Raw genomic sequence first — 18,211 nt, 5'->3', positions numbered from 1 at the left:
TTTTGATAATAGATTCTAACATTTTGCAGATTACTGAAGTGAGGGAGACCGGTCGGTAATTCAACGGGTCTTCTCGGTCTCCTTTCTTGTAGATAGGGCAGTCTTCGGGGATGTCACCTGATTGCAAGGACAGTGTGAAGAGATATGCGAGGGGAAGTGCTATGGTCGGAACGAGTGCCTGGAGGACCCTCGGGTGAATACCATCCGGACCATGGCTTTTAGTGGCGTCCAGACACATCAAGGCTCGGTAGACTTCAGGAGGTGTAATGGCAACTGCAGGCATTGGGGGAACATCCCGAGCAAATGGGGGTGCTGGTCGCCCATCATCGGCTTTGTAAATGCCTGCGAACACCCTAGCAAAATGAGAGCTTTGCCCCTCTGCATCCGTGACACCGATTCCATCAGCATCCTTGAGTTTAACCACTTGATTGTGTAGACGTTTGTTGGCTTGAACATGGGCAAAGAAGCGTTTGGGGTTTGCACGAGATGACTGCGCTAACCTCAGTTCATAATTGCTCCGCTCTTGCCTTTCAGTGAACACTGCCCTTTTACGTTGCTGCTTGTAGACCTCATATGCTGCTGCCGTGCCTCGTTCCTGGAATTCGCGCCAAGCAACATCTCTGAGAGTCCGTTCCCGCTTCACCTTTTGCGTCGCCCAGGGTTTGTGCTTCTGGTGCCGTGGCATCGACAATGGTACGGAACGCTCAGTCACCCGGAGTATGGATTGTTTCAACAATGTCCACAGCTCGCCGACTGAAGTGATCTCCATGAAGGAAGCCCAGTCAACAGCCTCGGAAGCCTCCGCCAGTGCGTGATGATTCAGGGCAGAAAACCTTCTCTTCGGAAGCATCTCACTCTGTAAGGCCGGAATTGTTGCGTGCCAGTTGAACTTGAGCACCACATGGTCAGACATGGAGAACAAACAAATTTAAATTAACTTGGATTAATATATACAGACACACTCAAACATATGTTTAATGTAACTTTACACAAAACTGAATTCTAATTTTGTTTCAATTTTTTTTACCTTTGTTCTCCGAGTTGACTACACCCGGACGTTCAGCGGGAGTTTGTAAAACGGACGCATCAAGAGTTGTTTGTTTTTGCCTTCCCTTCAAAATATTTCGTAAATGACGCGCACAAATGTGCTCACAATACCATAACGCGCGACTACCTGCCAGTTTGTCAGGGTGCCTCTTTTCTGCAAAATCAGAAAACTCTTGCCACTTCGCTAGCATGTCTTTGATATCCTTTGTAGCCAGGCAACCCCCCTCTTCCACCTACTCCTCGCTACGAGTTCCCGCTACACCTCCAAATGTTCACTCCTGGAGCTCGATTAAATCCTGTGTCATCAGTTCTTCGTGTTGCTCGGCGATTAGATCATTCACATCTGCCTCGTTAACCTCCAGCCCCAAGGAATTTTCCAGTGACACGATCCCATCCATGACAATGAGCAAGCTCTGTGACACGGGGAAATGCAAGCTCCGCCCAGTGCTCGCAGATATCTGTTATACACGAAAGAGATGCGGCAAGACAGTGCGCTACAATGATAAACAGCCTCTCATGTCATGGCCACCTGGCTTTCTCGCATCTCGAAATTTTTCTCATTTCTAGAGATAATTATTTGCTCGAAATTTTCCTCGTATCTCGAGCATCTCGTAGGTAGAGCTGCTCGTATGTAGAGGTACCACTGTATACTGTGTTTTGTGTTTTTTCAGAGGGTTGGAACACCAGGCGCGTCGGCCTCACAGTTCTGGAGTCCTGGGTTCGAATCCAGGTCAGTCCACCTGTGTGGAGTGTGCATATTCTCCCCGGGCCTGCTTGGGTTTTCTCCGGGTACTTCGTTTTCCTTCAACATTCCAAAGACATGCAGGGTAGGCTGATTGGACGCTAGAAATTGCCCGTAGGGCCATGTGAGAGTGAATGGTTGTTCGTCTCTTCGTGCCCTGCAATGGGCTGGCCACAGATTCAGGGTGTCCCCCGCCTCTGGCCCAAAGTCAGCTGGGATAGGCTCCAGCACCCCCCGCAACCCTAGTGAGGATAAAGCAGTTCAGAAAATGAGTGAATGAATAATCCACGAATACTCACCATGGCAAGAACATTTAGGAATTCTCGAGTGTCAAAGTGAAGTAGTGTATGAATAAGAGGGTAGGAATCAGATGATGACTCCCCTGTGTGCAGTACAATCAGGTACTCAAATACCTAACAACAAAGCAAAACTGCAGGTTAGTCCCGACCAAAATGTATAGGCTATACTAAACTCATAATAACAAAGCATTGGAGTTATATTTGAATGATATTTACCGCTGCCTGATAGAGTACAAAATTAAACAAACCAAAAACCTAATCATTCGGAAAGGAGGTAGATACTTCTTTCACAGAAAATTATTATATTGTTTAAGTGTACTGTTGTTTGCAACTAATAACCAGAGCCCTTTGATTGTTCCAGATTTATTTTTAGAAACCTGAATCTTGATCTGGACCACAAGGTCTTCAGGGATGTGTCCACAGGGATATGCCCTTCCAGCAAGACAGCAACTAAAGAAAAAAAAATACTAGTGCTGTCAATTAAGCATTATGTACATTATGTAACTCAATATTAAACCTAATCCTTTTCATGTCATTTTTTCTCTCATCTAATCTCATATCCCAGCTGACTCCGGGCATGAGGCAGTGGCTAGTCAATCGCAGGAGACACAACCTAGGGGGAATCTAGAGTATTCAACCAGCCTACCTACCATGCATGTTTTTGGAATGAGGGAGGAAACCAGAGTACCGGAGAAAACCCACGCAAGCCTCGGGAGAACAACTTCACACAGGAGGACTGACCTGGATTCCAACCCAGGACCCCAAAACTGTGAAACCGACACACAAACCACTGATTCCATGGGCCGTCTGATAAATCGAATCATGGTTTAAGATTTTTTCCATTAAATCTTTTGTAATACAAAATTTGGAAAACATTGTGGTTATGAAATAATAAACATCAATATTGCATTTTATTATTGGGCAGATTTTGAGTTTGGGAACAAGCAATATTGAAGGAAAGATTTACATAAAGTGCAAGCTATGGACTTGATCTAGGTACTCGGATGATTCGCCTAAAGACGTTTCGCCGACGGACGTTTGACAGACGGACAGGTCGCCGAATGGACGTTCCACCGAACGGTCATTCGGCCGAACGGCCGTTCGGCCGAACCTCCATTCGGCCGAACGGAGGTTTCGCTGAAACGGGATTCGCGCGCTCGCCCCGCCCCCGGATCGTGTGTGTACAAGTTTTGCAACCTCGGCCCGCGGGCCATGTACGGCCCGTTAGGATTTTTAATCCGGCCCGCCGAGTAGGTAAATCATATCCCTACGGTCATCGGAGGGGTTTCTCCCCGGGAACAGTGCTTCGTGGGCGGATTTTAATGACACATTCCGAGTTTCATTATCGAGCTCCATATATTTCCCGAGTTTGAGCACTTTAAAAATCGGCGGGGGTTCCCCCCGAGCCTATCCGAGAATAGTGCACCATGAGCGGACTGGGTTGGACGACGCCCCGCTGAATTTCTGCAGCTCCAGAAATTTTTCAAATTTGAGCCCCACACACATTGGAGGGGTTTTTCACCGAGCACAGTGCTCTGTGGGCGGACAGGGGTGACACATGCCCCGCTGGAATCCTGAGCACCATAATTTTTTTCTAAGCGTGAGCACCACACACATTGGCGGCGTTTTTTCCCGAGCGTAACCAATGATAGTGACACATGAGCAGATTGGGTTGGCTGATGCCCCGCTGAAATTCTGAGCTCCATAAATTTTTCTAAGTGTGAGCACCACACACATCAACGGTGTTTTCCCCAGTGCTTATCCGACATTTGATGTCGCAAATACAAATACTAGTATTTGTATTTAATCATTAAATCATTAAACGCTGTTTTCGGCTGGATTTGACCGAATTTGAGAGTATTTTGAGCCGTTTGGCGAATGGGTCTGTTCTTAAAATGGCCGACAAGCGACGACGTCGAGCTCCGTTGCCTCACAACGCGCATCGGAAATCTACTCTGTATACACGAAGAATATGTGAATTTCCTTTGTCTTCTTTTAAATAAAATACTAGTATAAAATACAATACTAGTATTGTTTTTACAAATACAGTGGTACCTCGTCATACGACCGCTCGTCATAAAGCGGAAATTTCAATCGAATAATTCGCCCGTCATGCGATCAAAATTTCGTGATGCGACCAAGCCAGGTCTTTTTTGCATATCTTTCGTGTATAACAATATCTACGAGCACGGAACGATTAATTCAGACCAGTTTCTCGTACGACCAGGAAACGCACAATGCGCATGCAAAAAGTGGGCTTTCTGGGTAATGAAGTATACCTCGTTACCTCGTTACCTCAGCAGAGCCAAGAACATCATAGGGGACCCTTACCACCCTGGTCACAATCTGTTCCAGCTGCTGCCCTCTGGCAGACGCTATAGGTCCCACAAAGCACGGACAAATAGGCTTAAGGACAGTTTTTTCCCCACATCCATCAGAAATCTAAACTCGCGCTAACATAACACACATTCCCCTCTGCGGTATATGAACAGATGTTTGGTTGGTGATCTGCCTCCTACTAGCTGACTGAGGAAAGGTAAGTGGAAGACAGTGAGAGGTAAGCGAGAGGTAAGCGACCTGTATCCTCAACAGCGGAATGACAAATTACAAGTCCGTAACTTACACTTATTAGGTCTTTTGCCGATTAAACGTAGCTTATGGAGAAGCACCATCAATTTCGTCACACGCAGTTTCTTCTTGTGATGACAAGTAGGCTTTTGTGTTGTGATAATGACGACAGGGCCTATGTCCGATTATTATTATTATTATTATTATACTCGTGCACACAACACCCATAGGCAATGGCAACCTTTCTCAGAATAAAACTTCATTACCCACAATCAATACGTGGGTAAGCTCAACTATTGTATTTCCTGTTATTCTTTCTAAGGAAAGAAGCTCCCGCGATCGTTCTTTAAAGACTATTTCTCGTTGGCAAGTGGTCGTGCGTTATCCTATTGTGAGGACATTTGTGTGCATAATTTTGGGAATATTTTGAAGGCAATACAACAGCAAACAGTCCATCGATAGCGAACGTGAGTAACAAAAGATAACAACAAAATTAGAATTCAGTTTTGTGTAAAGTTACATTAAACGTATGTTTGAGTGTCTGTATATATTAATCCAAGTTAATTTAAATTTGTTTGTTCCGTTTACGAGTGCGTTGTCGTGGAAAAAAAGCGAGCCCCACCCCCCCACGCCCCCAAACGTCTCTGTCTCCCGTCGGCGAAATCTGCCCAATTTTAGTTAGATTAAACACATTTTATTACTATTAAACCACTAGTTATGTGTTACTTTGTTAATAGATGGCGAATTAGAAGAAATAAAACATTTTTTCCAATCCAATATCCTGTTTTTGGTGTTTTTTCAGAGGGCTGGAACGAATGAATTTTTTTGTCCATTCATTTCAATGGAAAACGTCCGCTCGAGTTACGAGAATCTCGTCATACGAGCTCAGTTCCGGAACGGATTAAGCTCGTATCTCAAGGTACCACTGTACTAGTATTTGTATTTAATCATTAAACGCTGTTTCAAGATGGATTTTGAAAAAATTTCTGGAGCTGCAGAAATTCAGCAGGGCGTCGTCCAGCCCAGTCTGCTCACGGTGCACTATTCTCGGATGGGCTCGGGGGGGAACCCCCGCCGATTTTTAAAGTGCTCAAACTCGGGAAATATATGGAGCTCGATAATGAAACTCGGCATGTGTCATTAAAATCTGCCCACGAAGCACTGTTCCCGGGGAGAAACCCCTCCAATGACCGTAGGGATATGATTTACCTACTCGGCGGGCCGCATTAAAAATCCTAACGGGCCGTATATGGCCCGCGCGCCGAGGTTGCAAAACATGTACACACACGATCCGGGGGCGGGGCGAGCGCGCGAATCCCGTTTCAGCGAAACATTCGTTTGACCGTTCGGTGGAACAGCCATTCGGTGACCTGTCCGTCTGTCAAACGTCCGTCGGCGAAACGTCTTTAGGCGAATCATCCGGCCACGCTTGATCTAGATATTGTAACCATGGACATACTTTATACAGTAGGGGGAGGGGGGATAGTGGAGAATATTGCATTAAAATAAATTATCCTTTTGGTTTATAAGCCTTAATGTTGACTATTGAAAAAAATGTAAAGATCTAATTAAATTAAGGTTATTTCCTTATTTCAATGCAACTTTTGGATGTAATTTTACTCTGTCAGAAACAGTAATGTTTGCCAACTTTGCTAGGGTTGAAGGATTAATCCTAAAAAATCACTCCATTCCCTGGAGGAGGGGCATGATGGTGAGCGCCTGGTGGCCGGGCCTACACCCATGGGGCCTACAGCCCGAAGGGCGACGTGGGTTCTCCCTCACATGGGCTCACCACCTGTGAGGGGCCAAAGAGATCGGGTGCGTCGATAGTTGGGCGGCGGCCAAAGGAGGGATCCTTGGTGGTCCGATCCCCGGCTGGAGAAACTGACTCTTGGGACGTGGAATGCCACCTCTCTGGTTGGGAAAGAGCCTGAGCTAGTGCGTGAGGTTGAGAAATTCCGGCTCGACATAGTCGGGCTCACCTCTACGCACAGCTTGGGTTCTGGTACCGCTCCTCTCGAGGGTGGTTGGACACTCTTCCACTCTGGAGTTGCCCATGGTGAGAGGCGCCGAGCAGGTGTGGGCATACTTATTGCCCCCCGGCTCTGTGCCTGTATGTTCGGGTTTACCCCGGTGGACGAGAGGGTAGCATCCCTCCGTCTTCGGGAGGGGGGATTGGACCTAACTGTTGTTTGTGGGTATGCACCAAACAGCAGTTCAGAGTACCCACCCTTTTTGGAGTCCTTGGCGTCTGCTGGAGAGTGCTCCTTTGGGCACTCCCTCGTTCTGCTGGGAGACTTCAATGCTCACGTGGGCAATGACAGTGAAACCTGTAGTGGAGTGATCGGAACTCGAGTGGTGTTCTATTGTTGGACTTCTGCACTCGCCGTGGATTGGCAATAATGAACAAGCATAATCATATGTGCACTTGGCCGCAGTTCGATGATCGACTTTGTGGTTGTGTCATCGGACCAGCGGCCGCATGTCTTAGACACTCGGCTAAAGAGAGGGGCGGAGCTGTCAAACGATCACAACCAGGTGGTGCGTTTGCTCTGATGGTGGGGATGGATGCCTGTGGGGCCCGGGAGACCCAAATTTTGTGAGGGTCTGGTGGGAACGCCTGCCTGAGTCCCCTGTCAGAAAGAGTTTCAATTCCCACCTCCAACCCTAGGGTGGACTCTCTTATCTCGGGCTGAAGTCACCGAGGTGGTTAAAAAGCTCCTCGGTGGCAAGGCCCCGGGGGTGGATGAGATCACCTGGAGTTTCTGAAGGCTCTGGATGTTGTGGGGCTGTCTTGGTTGACACGCCTCTGCAACATCGCATGGACATCGAGACAGTGCTTTAGGATTGGCAGACCGAGGTGGTGGTTCCCCTTTTTAAAAAGGGGGACCGGAGGGTGTGTTCCAATTATTGGGGAATCACACTCCTCAGCCTCCCCGGGAAGGTCTATTCTGGGGTACTGGATAGGAGGGTCCGCCAGAAGGTCGAATCTTGGATTCAGAAAGAGCAGTGTTGTTTTCATCCTGGCCGTGGAACAGTGGATCAGCTGTATACCCTCAACAGGGTCCCCGGGCAGTCTTGTGGGGGGTACTCCGGGAGTATGGGGGTCCGCGGGGTCCGGTCCTTTTATGACCGGTGTCAGAGTCTGGTCCACATAGCCGGCAGTAAATCGGATCAATTTCCAGTCTGGGTTGGACTCCGCCAGGGCTGCCCTATGTCACTGATTCTGTTCATCACTTTTATGGACAGAATGTCTAGGCACAGCGGTGGCATTGAGGGGTTCCGGTTTGGTGGCCTCAGTATTACATTTCTGCTTTTTGCAGATGATGGGCTTCTGTTGGTTTCTTCAGACCGTGATCTCCAACTCTCGCTGAAACGATTTGCAAATGAGTGTGAAGTGGTCGGGATGAGAATCAGCACCTCCAAATCTGAGAGCATGATGCTCAGTCGGAAAAGGGTGGCATGCCCTCTCCGGCTCAGGGATCACGTCCTTCCCCAGGTGGAGGAGTTTAAATACCTTGGGGTCTTGTTCAGGAGTGAGGGAAGAATGGAATGGGAGATCGACAGGCGGATCGTTGCAGAGTCTGCAGTGATGCGGACTCTGCACCGGTCTGTTGTGGTGAAGAAGAAGCTGAGCCAAAAGGAAAGACTCTCTATTTACCGGTCGATCTACGTTCCTACCCTCATCTATGGTCACGAACTGTGGGTCGTGACCGAAAGAACGAGATCCTGGATACAAGCGGCTGAAATGAGTTTCCTCCGCAGGATGTCCGGGCACTGTCTTAGAGATAAGGTGGGAAGAAGGGACTCGGAGTAGAGCCGCTGCTCCTCCGGATCGAGAGGAGCTAGATGAGTTGGATCAAGCATCTGATCAGAATGCCCCCTGGACGCCTCCCTCGGGAGGTGTTCTGGGCACGTCCCACCGGGAGGAGGCCAAGGGGCCGACCTCGGACACGCTGGGGAGACTAAGTCTCCCGGCTGGCCCGGGAACGCCTTGGGATACTCCCAGAAGATCTGGATGAAGTGGCTGGGGAGAAGGAAGTCTGGGCCTCCCTGCTAAAGCTGCTGCCCCCGCGACCCGACTTCAGAAAAAGCGAGGGAAGATGAGATGAGAGATGAAATTGCTCCATTTGCCATTTGCTATACAATGTACAGGATGGTGAGGCTACACCATTTGAAACAAGTGGCCTTCTGTTCCCACAAAAAAAGCCATTGGGATTTGTTGTAAATTATGTGATCGCAGAATTGCAGATTCCTGAGGAAACTAACTTTTACATCCACAGAATAACCACATCTTAGCCTACCTTATATACACCAAAAGTTTGTTTCCCATCACCACTTCTTCAGCTGTTGAGAGAAAAAGATTGCATCAGGCTTGTAGAAACCAGTTCATAAATTAAGCGTAAGATTTTGATACAGAAAGTTCAGAGAGGTTTTCAGAATGTATGAGTCAAAAATTCATTTTCAAGTTCTGGTTCCAACCGTGACCGGACGTTTTGTCGAAAGACGTCTGGTCCCCGGACGTTTGGTCCCCGGACGTTTGGTCGACCGGACGTTTGGTCGACCGGACGTTTGGTAGAACGGACGTTTGGTAGAATAGACGTTTGGTAGAACGGACCATTGGTCGCCGGGTTTGCTCGCTGTCAAATTATGACAGAGAGTTTACTGTTGATATTTTGATATTAGATATTTTGATATTAAACTCACTCTCTCTCTCTCATGATTATAATTTTGAGAGCTGGTTTCAACAGTAACAACCCGGCGACCAAATGTCCGTTCTACCAAACGTCCGTTCGACCAAACGTCCGTTCGACCAAACGTCCGGTCGACCAAACGTCCGTTCGACCAAACGTCCGGTCGACCAAACGTCCGGTCGACCAAACGTCCGGTCGACCAAACGTCCGGTCGACCAAACGTCCGGTCGACCAAACGTCCGGTCGACCAAACGTCCGGTCGACCAAACGTCCGGTCGACCAAACGTCCGGTCGACCAAACGTCCGGTCGACCAAACGTCCGGTCGACCAAACGTCCGGTCGACCAAACGTCCGGTCGACCAAACGTCCGGTCGACCAAACGTCCGGTCGACCAAACGTCCGGTCGACCAAACGTCCGGTCGACCAAACATCCGGGGACCAAACGTCTTTCGACGAAACGTCCGAGTACCGGTTCCAACAGCATTACTAGCTAGAAAGTGATCGTAAAGGTCTGTGTGTTACTAACCTGTTAAGCTCTTTCCCACACGAAGTGGTGGGCCTATTACATCAAAAAGTTTCTGAAAGAGGTAATATACAATTTCAGAATTTTATACACTTTTCATATAGTCACCCACACTCCCAATTTTACCATTATTTTGCATTTCAGGACGATTATGTAGAGGTATAATGTAAAATCCTGTAATCTATTGTTTCAGTTTAACATCCCGATATACTATGTTTAATACAGTCATACCTCTACTTACGAAGGCCTCTAGGTACGAAAGTTTCAAGTTATGAATTTTTTAATATGCAAATGAGTGACTCGAGATACAACAAAGATCCAAGTTACGAAATCCCCCAAAACGTAAATGCATTTCCTTATCCATTATTTAATTTTGAATTCCCCTTATTAAGCGATTAAAAACTATACAAATGCAACGTGGCAAATATTTTCACACACACACACGGCACACATAAAAGTCTAAAATGTACTACAAAGTGGACGGCTTTCGGCCCTGATAGAACGGGCTCTCGCCGCCTTCTGGTGAACAAACACGGGTATTACATCTATAATGGCCGCGGAAGGAGATATTTCAGCAGCGCATGGCACATTTTCATATGCTCTATTTATTTTAAGACATAAATAAATCATCTCCTTATAATTTTCTCTCATTTTTGTGTTTCCTCACATCTTACATACAAGATTGAGACTCTAACCATTTTTAAAGGGTCTAGTTGGTAGTTGTGTGAGGACCGTGGAACAAATGAGAGAATTTACATACAATGTACACCTCTACTTACGAAATTTTCAAGTTACGAAAAAAAGTATTAGAACCAATTGATTTTGTAAGTAGAGGTACGACTGTATTCTCAGTTCACTTGAACCATCATAACATTTGCATGATATATCAGTTGCGATGCAAGGGTCACGATAACAATTATTTCGCTTTCGGCTGTATGGCAATCATCGATACTATTTTCTACGATGCAACTATTAAAGAAGACAAACAAGCTGTGTCTATAAAAATCTGTCAAATTTTTCTCAAAACTATTTCAGTGCAGAGTTCTGTAAATATCTTACCTCCATTGGTGTGATGTAGTCATTCATGCCGCTATTAAAAACATAGATCATTGCATCGTATAATTGGTTTTCCCAACAAATTTGAACTACCTTGAATCAGACACACAAACACATGGTATCATCATTTGGGGAGGAGGCTTTAAAATGTATGTACAATTGTGTTTTATAACTAGAATCTATTGTGTGGTACAGAAATACAAACCTGCTGTACATCTAGGCTTGTGACATCCATATGGACTATGCATCGCCCGAGGTTGTCCATCAAGCCATTGCTGTGATAATGAGCCAAAAGATCCTTCATGATTTGTGGGGAGAGGGGACCTAGGCGGTCCATAACAATATATGACTCTAGTAATTCCAGGAAAATACCCTTAGCAACTACATTCTCCACAAGCTGAGCATAAAGCTGGTCGAAAAGTAGATCTCTAAAATTAAAACACAAAGACACTCACACTCAATATAGTACATACTGTAAATAGGACTTTCTGTGCAGCACATGTAAAAATGATTTTGTGTAAAACCGGTCTAAATCCTCTGTTTTGGCTCCTAGGAAGTATGTATGGCAAAGAAGTTTGGCATGCATGTTCCGGCTAGTCCAACAAACTCTTGATGTGCGTTATGGGAACATCATACAAAAACTAGCTCAACAAGCGCCACCTCTAAAGTTTAACTTTTACTTTGACATTTATTCAACGTGCAGCTATGAAAGATGGTGAGATGATACTTTGACCCAATCTGCACAAAAAAAGTGTCTGACAGCTATATCTTAAATAAAACAGGAAGCCGGCCAGCTTGGCTCAAAGTTGGAAAAATGAGCAATTTTGGGGGTCTGCATTTGAACAAATACACCCAAAGGACTTACCTATCAAACTCAAAATTGCTAGGTGTGTTTTTGGGGGTGGGCTTTAGGGGAGGTTCAAAGTTCCAGGTGGTTTTGACAATGAGCCAAACACACTATATCTTTAATAACTCCCTGGGCCAACCTTCATTTGTTATGATATCATACCTGTCAACGTATACCTCATCGCATCTCATTTAATTTTCTGAACCGCTTTATCCTCATTAGGGATGTAAGGGGTGCTGGAGCCTATCCCACCTGACTCCGGGCCAGAGGTGGGACCCCAGAGCTGTGAGGCCGACGTGCTAAGCACTCGCGCCACCGGGCCGCCTTGTACAAATATGCTTTATGAATATTTGCATTAGAAAAATGACCTTTGCCATTGTTTTTAACCCTAACTTTGAAGTGCTATCACTTGAGTGTGCTTCCATGTATGTGCACCAAACATGCTGTACTTGCTGGTTGTCTTGCACTAAGGTCCTATAGGGGTCATTTGCTAAAACTCGACAGCGCCAACTAGTGGTAAAAAGAAGTATTTCTCTTTACTTTTTCCTGTACAGTTCCTAACAGGCTGGGTATTTTTACCTGAATTTCAATCTGTATCTTAACAAGATGTTACTCATGCTATATTTGAAGCCCATGTCTATGGTTGTTGCTTTTTCCACGAACCGCCGTTTGCCAAATACAAGTACGTACAACAACAAAATTTACCCTATTTACTTGCATATAAGCCGCCCCCTTAAAATTGCCTTGACATTGTTGAATTTTACAATTTCTCGTGAACAAGCCTCCCCCTGATACCCAATTTTCACCTTTATATTCATGGTTTTAATAGGGAGTACAAATGTCTTACTTTGAAAGGAAAATCTTAAGAAAAATCATCACATGTGGTATTTCTGAGATACTGTATGAATCAAAAGCACATTATTAGGTTCAAAATGGTTTAACTTTGAAATAAAAGAAAACTGTTAATAGCTGCTTCCTGTTATATTGTTTGCTGCAGAGCTGCCAACCTCCGTCGACCCCATTTAAGGAGTACCCTTGTCCCATTTCCGGAGTATTTCCGGAGTGAATACGATTCATGCAAAATCCATAGAAAATGTAAAAAACATACCGTATTTACTCACATAAAAGCCTTCTGCGCATATAAGAAGCACCCTTAAAATTGCCTTAACCTTAGAATAGTAACCCTCTATTTCAGGGGTTACCTTTCACACTTCTGAAATAGAGGGTTACCATGGTTACCGGGGAAAAAAATGGGTCCTATGCAAGACTGTGCAATGAAGGGTACCCATTTTTCCCCCGGTAACCATAGTAACCCTCTATTTCAGAAGTGTGAAAGGTAACCCCTGAAAGAGAGAGTTACCATTCGAGGGTTAAAATTGTTGAATTTTACAATTTATTGCGTATAAGCCAGTCCCCTGATTCTCAATTTTCACCTCCATATTTATGGTTAATTAATAGGGAGTACAGTGGTACCTTGAGATACGAGCTTAATGCGTTCCGGGACTGAGATCGTATGTCGATTTGCTCGTATTTTAAATCAACATTTCCCATAGAAATGAACTAAAAACAAATTAATTTGTTCCAATCCTCTGAAAAAAACAAAAAACAGGATATTGGATTGGAAAAACATTTTTATTTGTTCTAATTCGCCATCTATTAACACAGTAACAAATAACTGGTGGTTATGATGTTTAATAGTACTAAAATTAGATAGATTTCGGGGAGGGGAGAGAGAGGGACAGAGAGAGTGAGAGCGAGAGAGACTTTTTGCACGGCAACCCGCTCGTAACATAACATAAACAAATTTAAATGAACTTAGATTACGATAGACACTCAAAAATAAGTTCTATCTAACCTTACACTAAGCTTAATTCTAATTTCGTTTTACATTTATATACCTTTCTTCTAGCTCTATTTGCCCCGCCTCCACCCTGACTTTCAGCTGCAGTTTTTAAAAGGAACCTGTCAGGTCCGCGCTGAACATTCAATTAGGGTGAACACAAGTAAGCACACTAAGACAAATGGAGTGAGTTTTTAACCCCTTCTGCAGTAAGGGGGAGCACGGAGAGAGGGGAACATCAGAGTTCCATCCTCCTGGACTCTACTCGCGGTCTCCCAACCCCCACTTCCGTGTCGACGGGTTTGATTGACAAGATCACATGACAGAAAAATAGGCGGCGATGCGCACGCCTTAACACATAGTGGAAAATTCTGTAAAATCTGTAAAATTCCATTTAGTTACAAAAGAAGCATAGTAGGTTGGCTTTGTTCTAAAGAGAATACATTTCACAGAACCTATCCATGCTTGTCTTCCCTTCAAAATATTCCGAAAATGATGCACACAAATGTCCTCACAATAGGATAACGTACGACCACTTGCCAACGAGAAGTAGTTTAGTACTCCTCTTGTATTAGCGAGCAAGCTCCGCCATTCTGCACTGACTAACGGGGGGAAAAACACTGAAAAAAATGCAACACTCCGCCTAGTGCTCGTAGAGACAACACGAGGGAGTTGCAACGGGAAAGACAGTGCCCATGTTGTTCTCAAAAGCAGCCTCTCTCGTTGGCCACACCTGGCTGCATCCTCGTATATCAAAATTGGTTTCGTAAAGCAGGGTAAATATTTGCTGAAATTTTACTCGTATCTCAAATTGCTCGTTTGTCGGGGCACTCGTATGTCGAGGTATTACTGTACAAATGACTCGTGGTATTTCTGAGATATTGTATGAATCCAAAGCATATTATTAGGGTCAATATCATAAGTTAATATGCCTGTCGTTGTAATTGCAAAATATCTAATTATATCTATATCTAATTTGAAAAAAGAAATAAGTCTATCTCGATGAGAACCCGATGCTTTTAATGACATAAATTACAATTTTCTTACCAGAAGTTTAAGATGTTGTGGCGGGCAAATTGCTTCTAATGTCGAAATATCTCGATTTTTTTCGATGGATCATATTACTGCAATAGCTGTCACTTTCTAACAAGAAATAAAAAGGAAAAAAATCAAAGCGGAATTTTGTTTAATTTTATAATCACAAATGTACAATAATTTCCTTTCTGTGTTCCGAAAGGGAGCATGTGCACGTAGACAAATTCAAAAAGGAAGTAACAAAAACATAACCAGGAAAAATGCCCATAGCGCTATGCGTAGTGTTCACCAAGTCTCTGGGTGCAATGATAGCATACACATTACGCAGGTATCAACGTATATATTTTAACAATCGACCGCAAGACCTTAGATCAGCCTTAACTATTGTGATGTGGTGACAGGGTAAACGCTACGGTCAGAGCACGTTTAACTACGGTAAGATGGCGGCGCCCCGAGCGAGCAATAGCAGAAACAAGTGTACTCGCGTATGGCCAGTCAGAGCACGTTTAACTAAGGTAAGATGACTGTGCCCCAAGGGAGCAGTGATGGGAAAGTTTTTTTCGCATTTTATGCAAGATGTTTTTTCTCCAATTTCATTCATAGACATCAAGATAAATTTAGTTTAGCGTTTTATCTGTTTATCTTTTCTCTATTTTGAAATAAATAACCGTATCGTCTTGTGTCATGACGTCACAGCACCATTTTTTGTGACGTCAACATGTCATGGCGTTGACTACTTGCAGTTTCGTGTATGTCGTGTTTTTATGTGCATATAAGCCGTACCCTCGATTCAGTCATGTCGAGTAATTACGGTAAGCGTAGGACAATTTAAATCAAACTTTTATTATCATGTTTTTACATTAATTGAAACAGTACAGCATAATGAAAATAAGTCTTTGTATTTGGTGTACGTGCGTTTTACAGTCAGTAATTCCAACGTGTCACGCTGAAGTTGCACTTGCATGTTCTGCATTGCGCAAATGCCGGTCATTTGGAGATGGCTCCAACATGGGATATTTTGTCGAATACGAATCAATAAACTTCTGCGAGTCTGAGTTTCTTATTAGAAGTTTCATCCAAATTGCCAGCCATTTTGCACTTAACCCGAGCAGGCATACTGATAAGACTTACCAGTGCTGTGTACGCCTCTACATCCTTTAGAACATAGGTGTCAAACTGAGTCCAGAAAGGGCCAAGAGGGTGCAGGTTTTCCTCCCTACTGAAACAGCGCAGACAGTTAGGCCAATGAGGAGGTCTGCTGGAAGAAGCAGCACCTGACTGCAATCAACTGAATACAGTTGTAAGAGAACAGATTGATGAAAAGGCATCGTCTTGGTGGATTGTAACAAAAACCTGCACTCACTCGGCCCTTTCTGGAATGAGTTTGACAACTATGCTTTAGATCAGGGGTGGGCAAACTATTCCACAAAGGGCCGCAGCGGGTGCAGGTTTTCATTCCAACCTATAAAGAGGACACATTTTCACCAATCTGGTGTCCTACAAGTGCAATCAGTGGATTGCAATCAGGTGGTTCTTGTTTTCTGGCGAAATCTCATTGGTCAAAGTGTCTGTGCTGGATCGGTTGGAACAAAAAACTGCACCCACAGCGACCCTCGAGGACCGGTTTGCCTTCCCTTGCTTTAGAACAACCCCAGAAATGATAGGATTTGTTTCGTGACCGGACGTTTCGTCGAAAGACGTTTGGTCCCCGGATGTTTAGTCGACCGGACGTTTGGTAGAACGGACGTTTGGTAGAACGGGTTCGCATGCAATTGATAGATTTTAACATTGGGTGAATAGGGATTTAATGACTATTATTTAACATTGAGTGAATAGGGTTAGGGTTAAACAAATGAAGGTCTCGTGACTCAAACCTCGGGACTCACGAACCCGGCGACCAAACGTCCGGTCGACCAAACGTCCGGTCGACCAAACGTCCGGTCGACCAAACGTCCGGTCGACCAAACGTCCGGTCGACCAAACGTCCAGGGACCAAACGTCTTTCGACGAAACGTCCGAGTACCGATTTGTTTCAAAACAAAACACTGGGGTTTTAGTCAGCCTTAAAAATACTTACTTCCCTTGTGAAAAAAAATGAAAACGAAAATGTTAAGCGATAGAAGCTACTTATGCAATCGATTCCAAATCGATTGCCATGCTGAAGTCATTCGCCGAATCATTCGCCGAATCATTCGCCGAATCATTCGCCGGATCATTCGCCTGGTTCTGATGTCTAAAAATCCCCAGTATTTGTATTTAATCATTAAACGATGTTTTCGGCTGGATTTGACCAAATTTTGAGCCATTTGGCGAACGGACGTATATGGACGTTTTTTGCTTCCATCGCAACATCATCGCAACATTTTACCGAGGAATTCACTTCCCTGGGCTTGGTTCTAGTGTCCAAAGAGCTCCAGTATTTGCATTTAATTATTAAACTCTGTTTTCGGCTGGATTTGACCCGATTGCTGTCATTTTACGGCTCGGTTCTGCTAGATCTGCCCGCCCTAGAGTGCTTATTCCCGGGCTGCCATGCCTGCCCAAGAGTGCTTATTCCCTGGCTGCAATGCCCGCCCAAGAGTGCTTATTCCCGGGCTGCAATGCCCGCCCAAGAGTGCTTATTCCCGGGCTGCCATTGACGGTAGACTAATAAATTGAGAGTGATGAGCGGCAAAGGGAAATGAATCATTGATTTTTACTATAATTTGGACAACGCCGGTGGCGGGCCGGATTAAAAATCCTAACAGGCCGTGTATGGCCCGTGGGCCGAGGTTGAAAAACTTCTACACACGATCCGGGGGCGGGGCGAGCGCGCGAATCCCGTTTCAGCGAAACCTCCATTCGGGTCGAATGAACGTTCGGCGAAACGTCCATTCGGCGACCTGTCCGTCTGTCAAACGTCCATCGGCGAAACGTCTTTCGGCGAATCATCCGGTCACGCGTATTACCGAATTCTTCTTCTCTAGTTGAATCAAGATGGTGGAAGCCGTAGTAATGGTGTGCATTTCGAGGGATTTAAATTGGGAATTTGGTGCTTTTCCGAAATGCTTGCTTAAAAAAATAAGTGACATTTTTTGTGAATTTCCAAAGATAAGGGAGGTTGTCCGGAGTCCCGGAGTTTGCGTTGCATTTCCGGAGACAGTTGGCAGCCCTGTTGCTGTTTAGTATAATTCCTAGCATGGTCGTTCAATTTTTCATTTTTAATCGCAATTGTGTTTTTTGTTGTTGTTTTGTTTCTGAATATACTTACGTCTTTTGTAGCAGCAAGCAGAAATCTATCAACACTGGAATCACATCCTACAAAAAGTGGTGAAAATATTTTTTTATTAAGAAAAATGCTGAAATGAACAAATGTTAAGGGGAAACAGTACCAAAAAAATGTAAAACAAATTGAGGGTGCAAAACTTTTAGCTAGTACAATGGCATATTTGTTGACAGTGGTCACAAAAACATACTTATTTTGCTAGGCTTTGAATATGAATATCTCTATATCGATATCTATCTCTATACAGTGGTACCTCGAGATACGAGCTTAATTAGTTCCGGGAGTAAGCTCATAT

The 18,211-nt window shown here is 44.7% G+C and overlaps 1 protein-coding gene across 14 annotated transcripts in view; it reads right to left on the bottom strand.

The window, feature by feature from the left end:
• vps8 (VPS8 subunit of CORVET complex) overlaps positions 1 to 18,211 on the bottom strand; it is a 192,203-nt gene that overhangs the window by 68,745 nt on the left and 105,247 nt on the right. For all 14 annotated transcript variants that reach the window (XM_077613355.1, XM_077613349.1, XM_077613362.1 and 11 more), the window contains 7 exons: positions 17,902 to 17,948; positions 11,135 to 11,357; positions 10,933 to 11,022; positions 9,877 to 9,928; positions 8,961 to 9,003; positions 2,466 to 2,538; positions 2,089 to 2,202 (listed from right to left, as the gene is read on the bottom strand). In XM_077613355.1, the coding sequence (XP_077469481.1) occupies positions 2,089 to 2,202; positions 2,466 to 2,538; positions 8,961 to 9,003; positions 9,877 to 9,928; positions 10,933 to 11,022; positions 11,135 to 11,357; positions 17,902 to 17,948 (642 nt within the window). The remainder of the gene's footprint in view (positions 1 to 2,088; positions 2,203 to 2,465; positions 2,539 to 8,960; positions 9,004 to 9,876; positions 9,929 to 10,932; positions 11,023 to 11,134; positions 11,358 to 17,901; positions 17,949 to 18,211) is intronic.

Source organism: Stigmatopora argus, chromosome 11, assembly GCF_051989625.1.
Source record: "Stigmatopora argus isolate UIUO_Sarg chromosome 11, RoL_Sarg_1.0, whole genome shotgun sequence".
In the NCBI taxonomy this organism is placed as follows: Eukaryota; Metazoa; Chordata; class Actinopteri; order Syngnathiformes; family Syngnathidae; genus Stigmatopora; species Stigmatopora argus.
The sequence above is the reverse complement of the archived record's forward strand: the minus strand, read 5'-3'. Positions and strand labels throughout refer to the sequence as shown.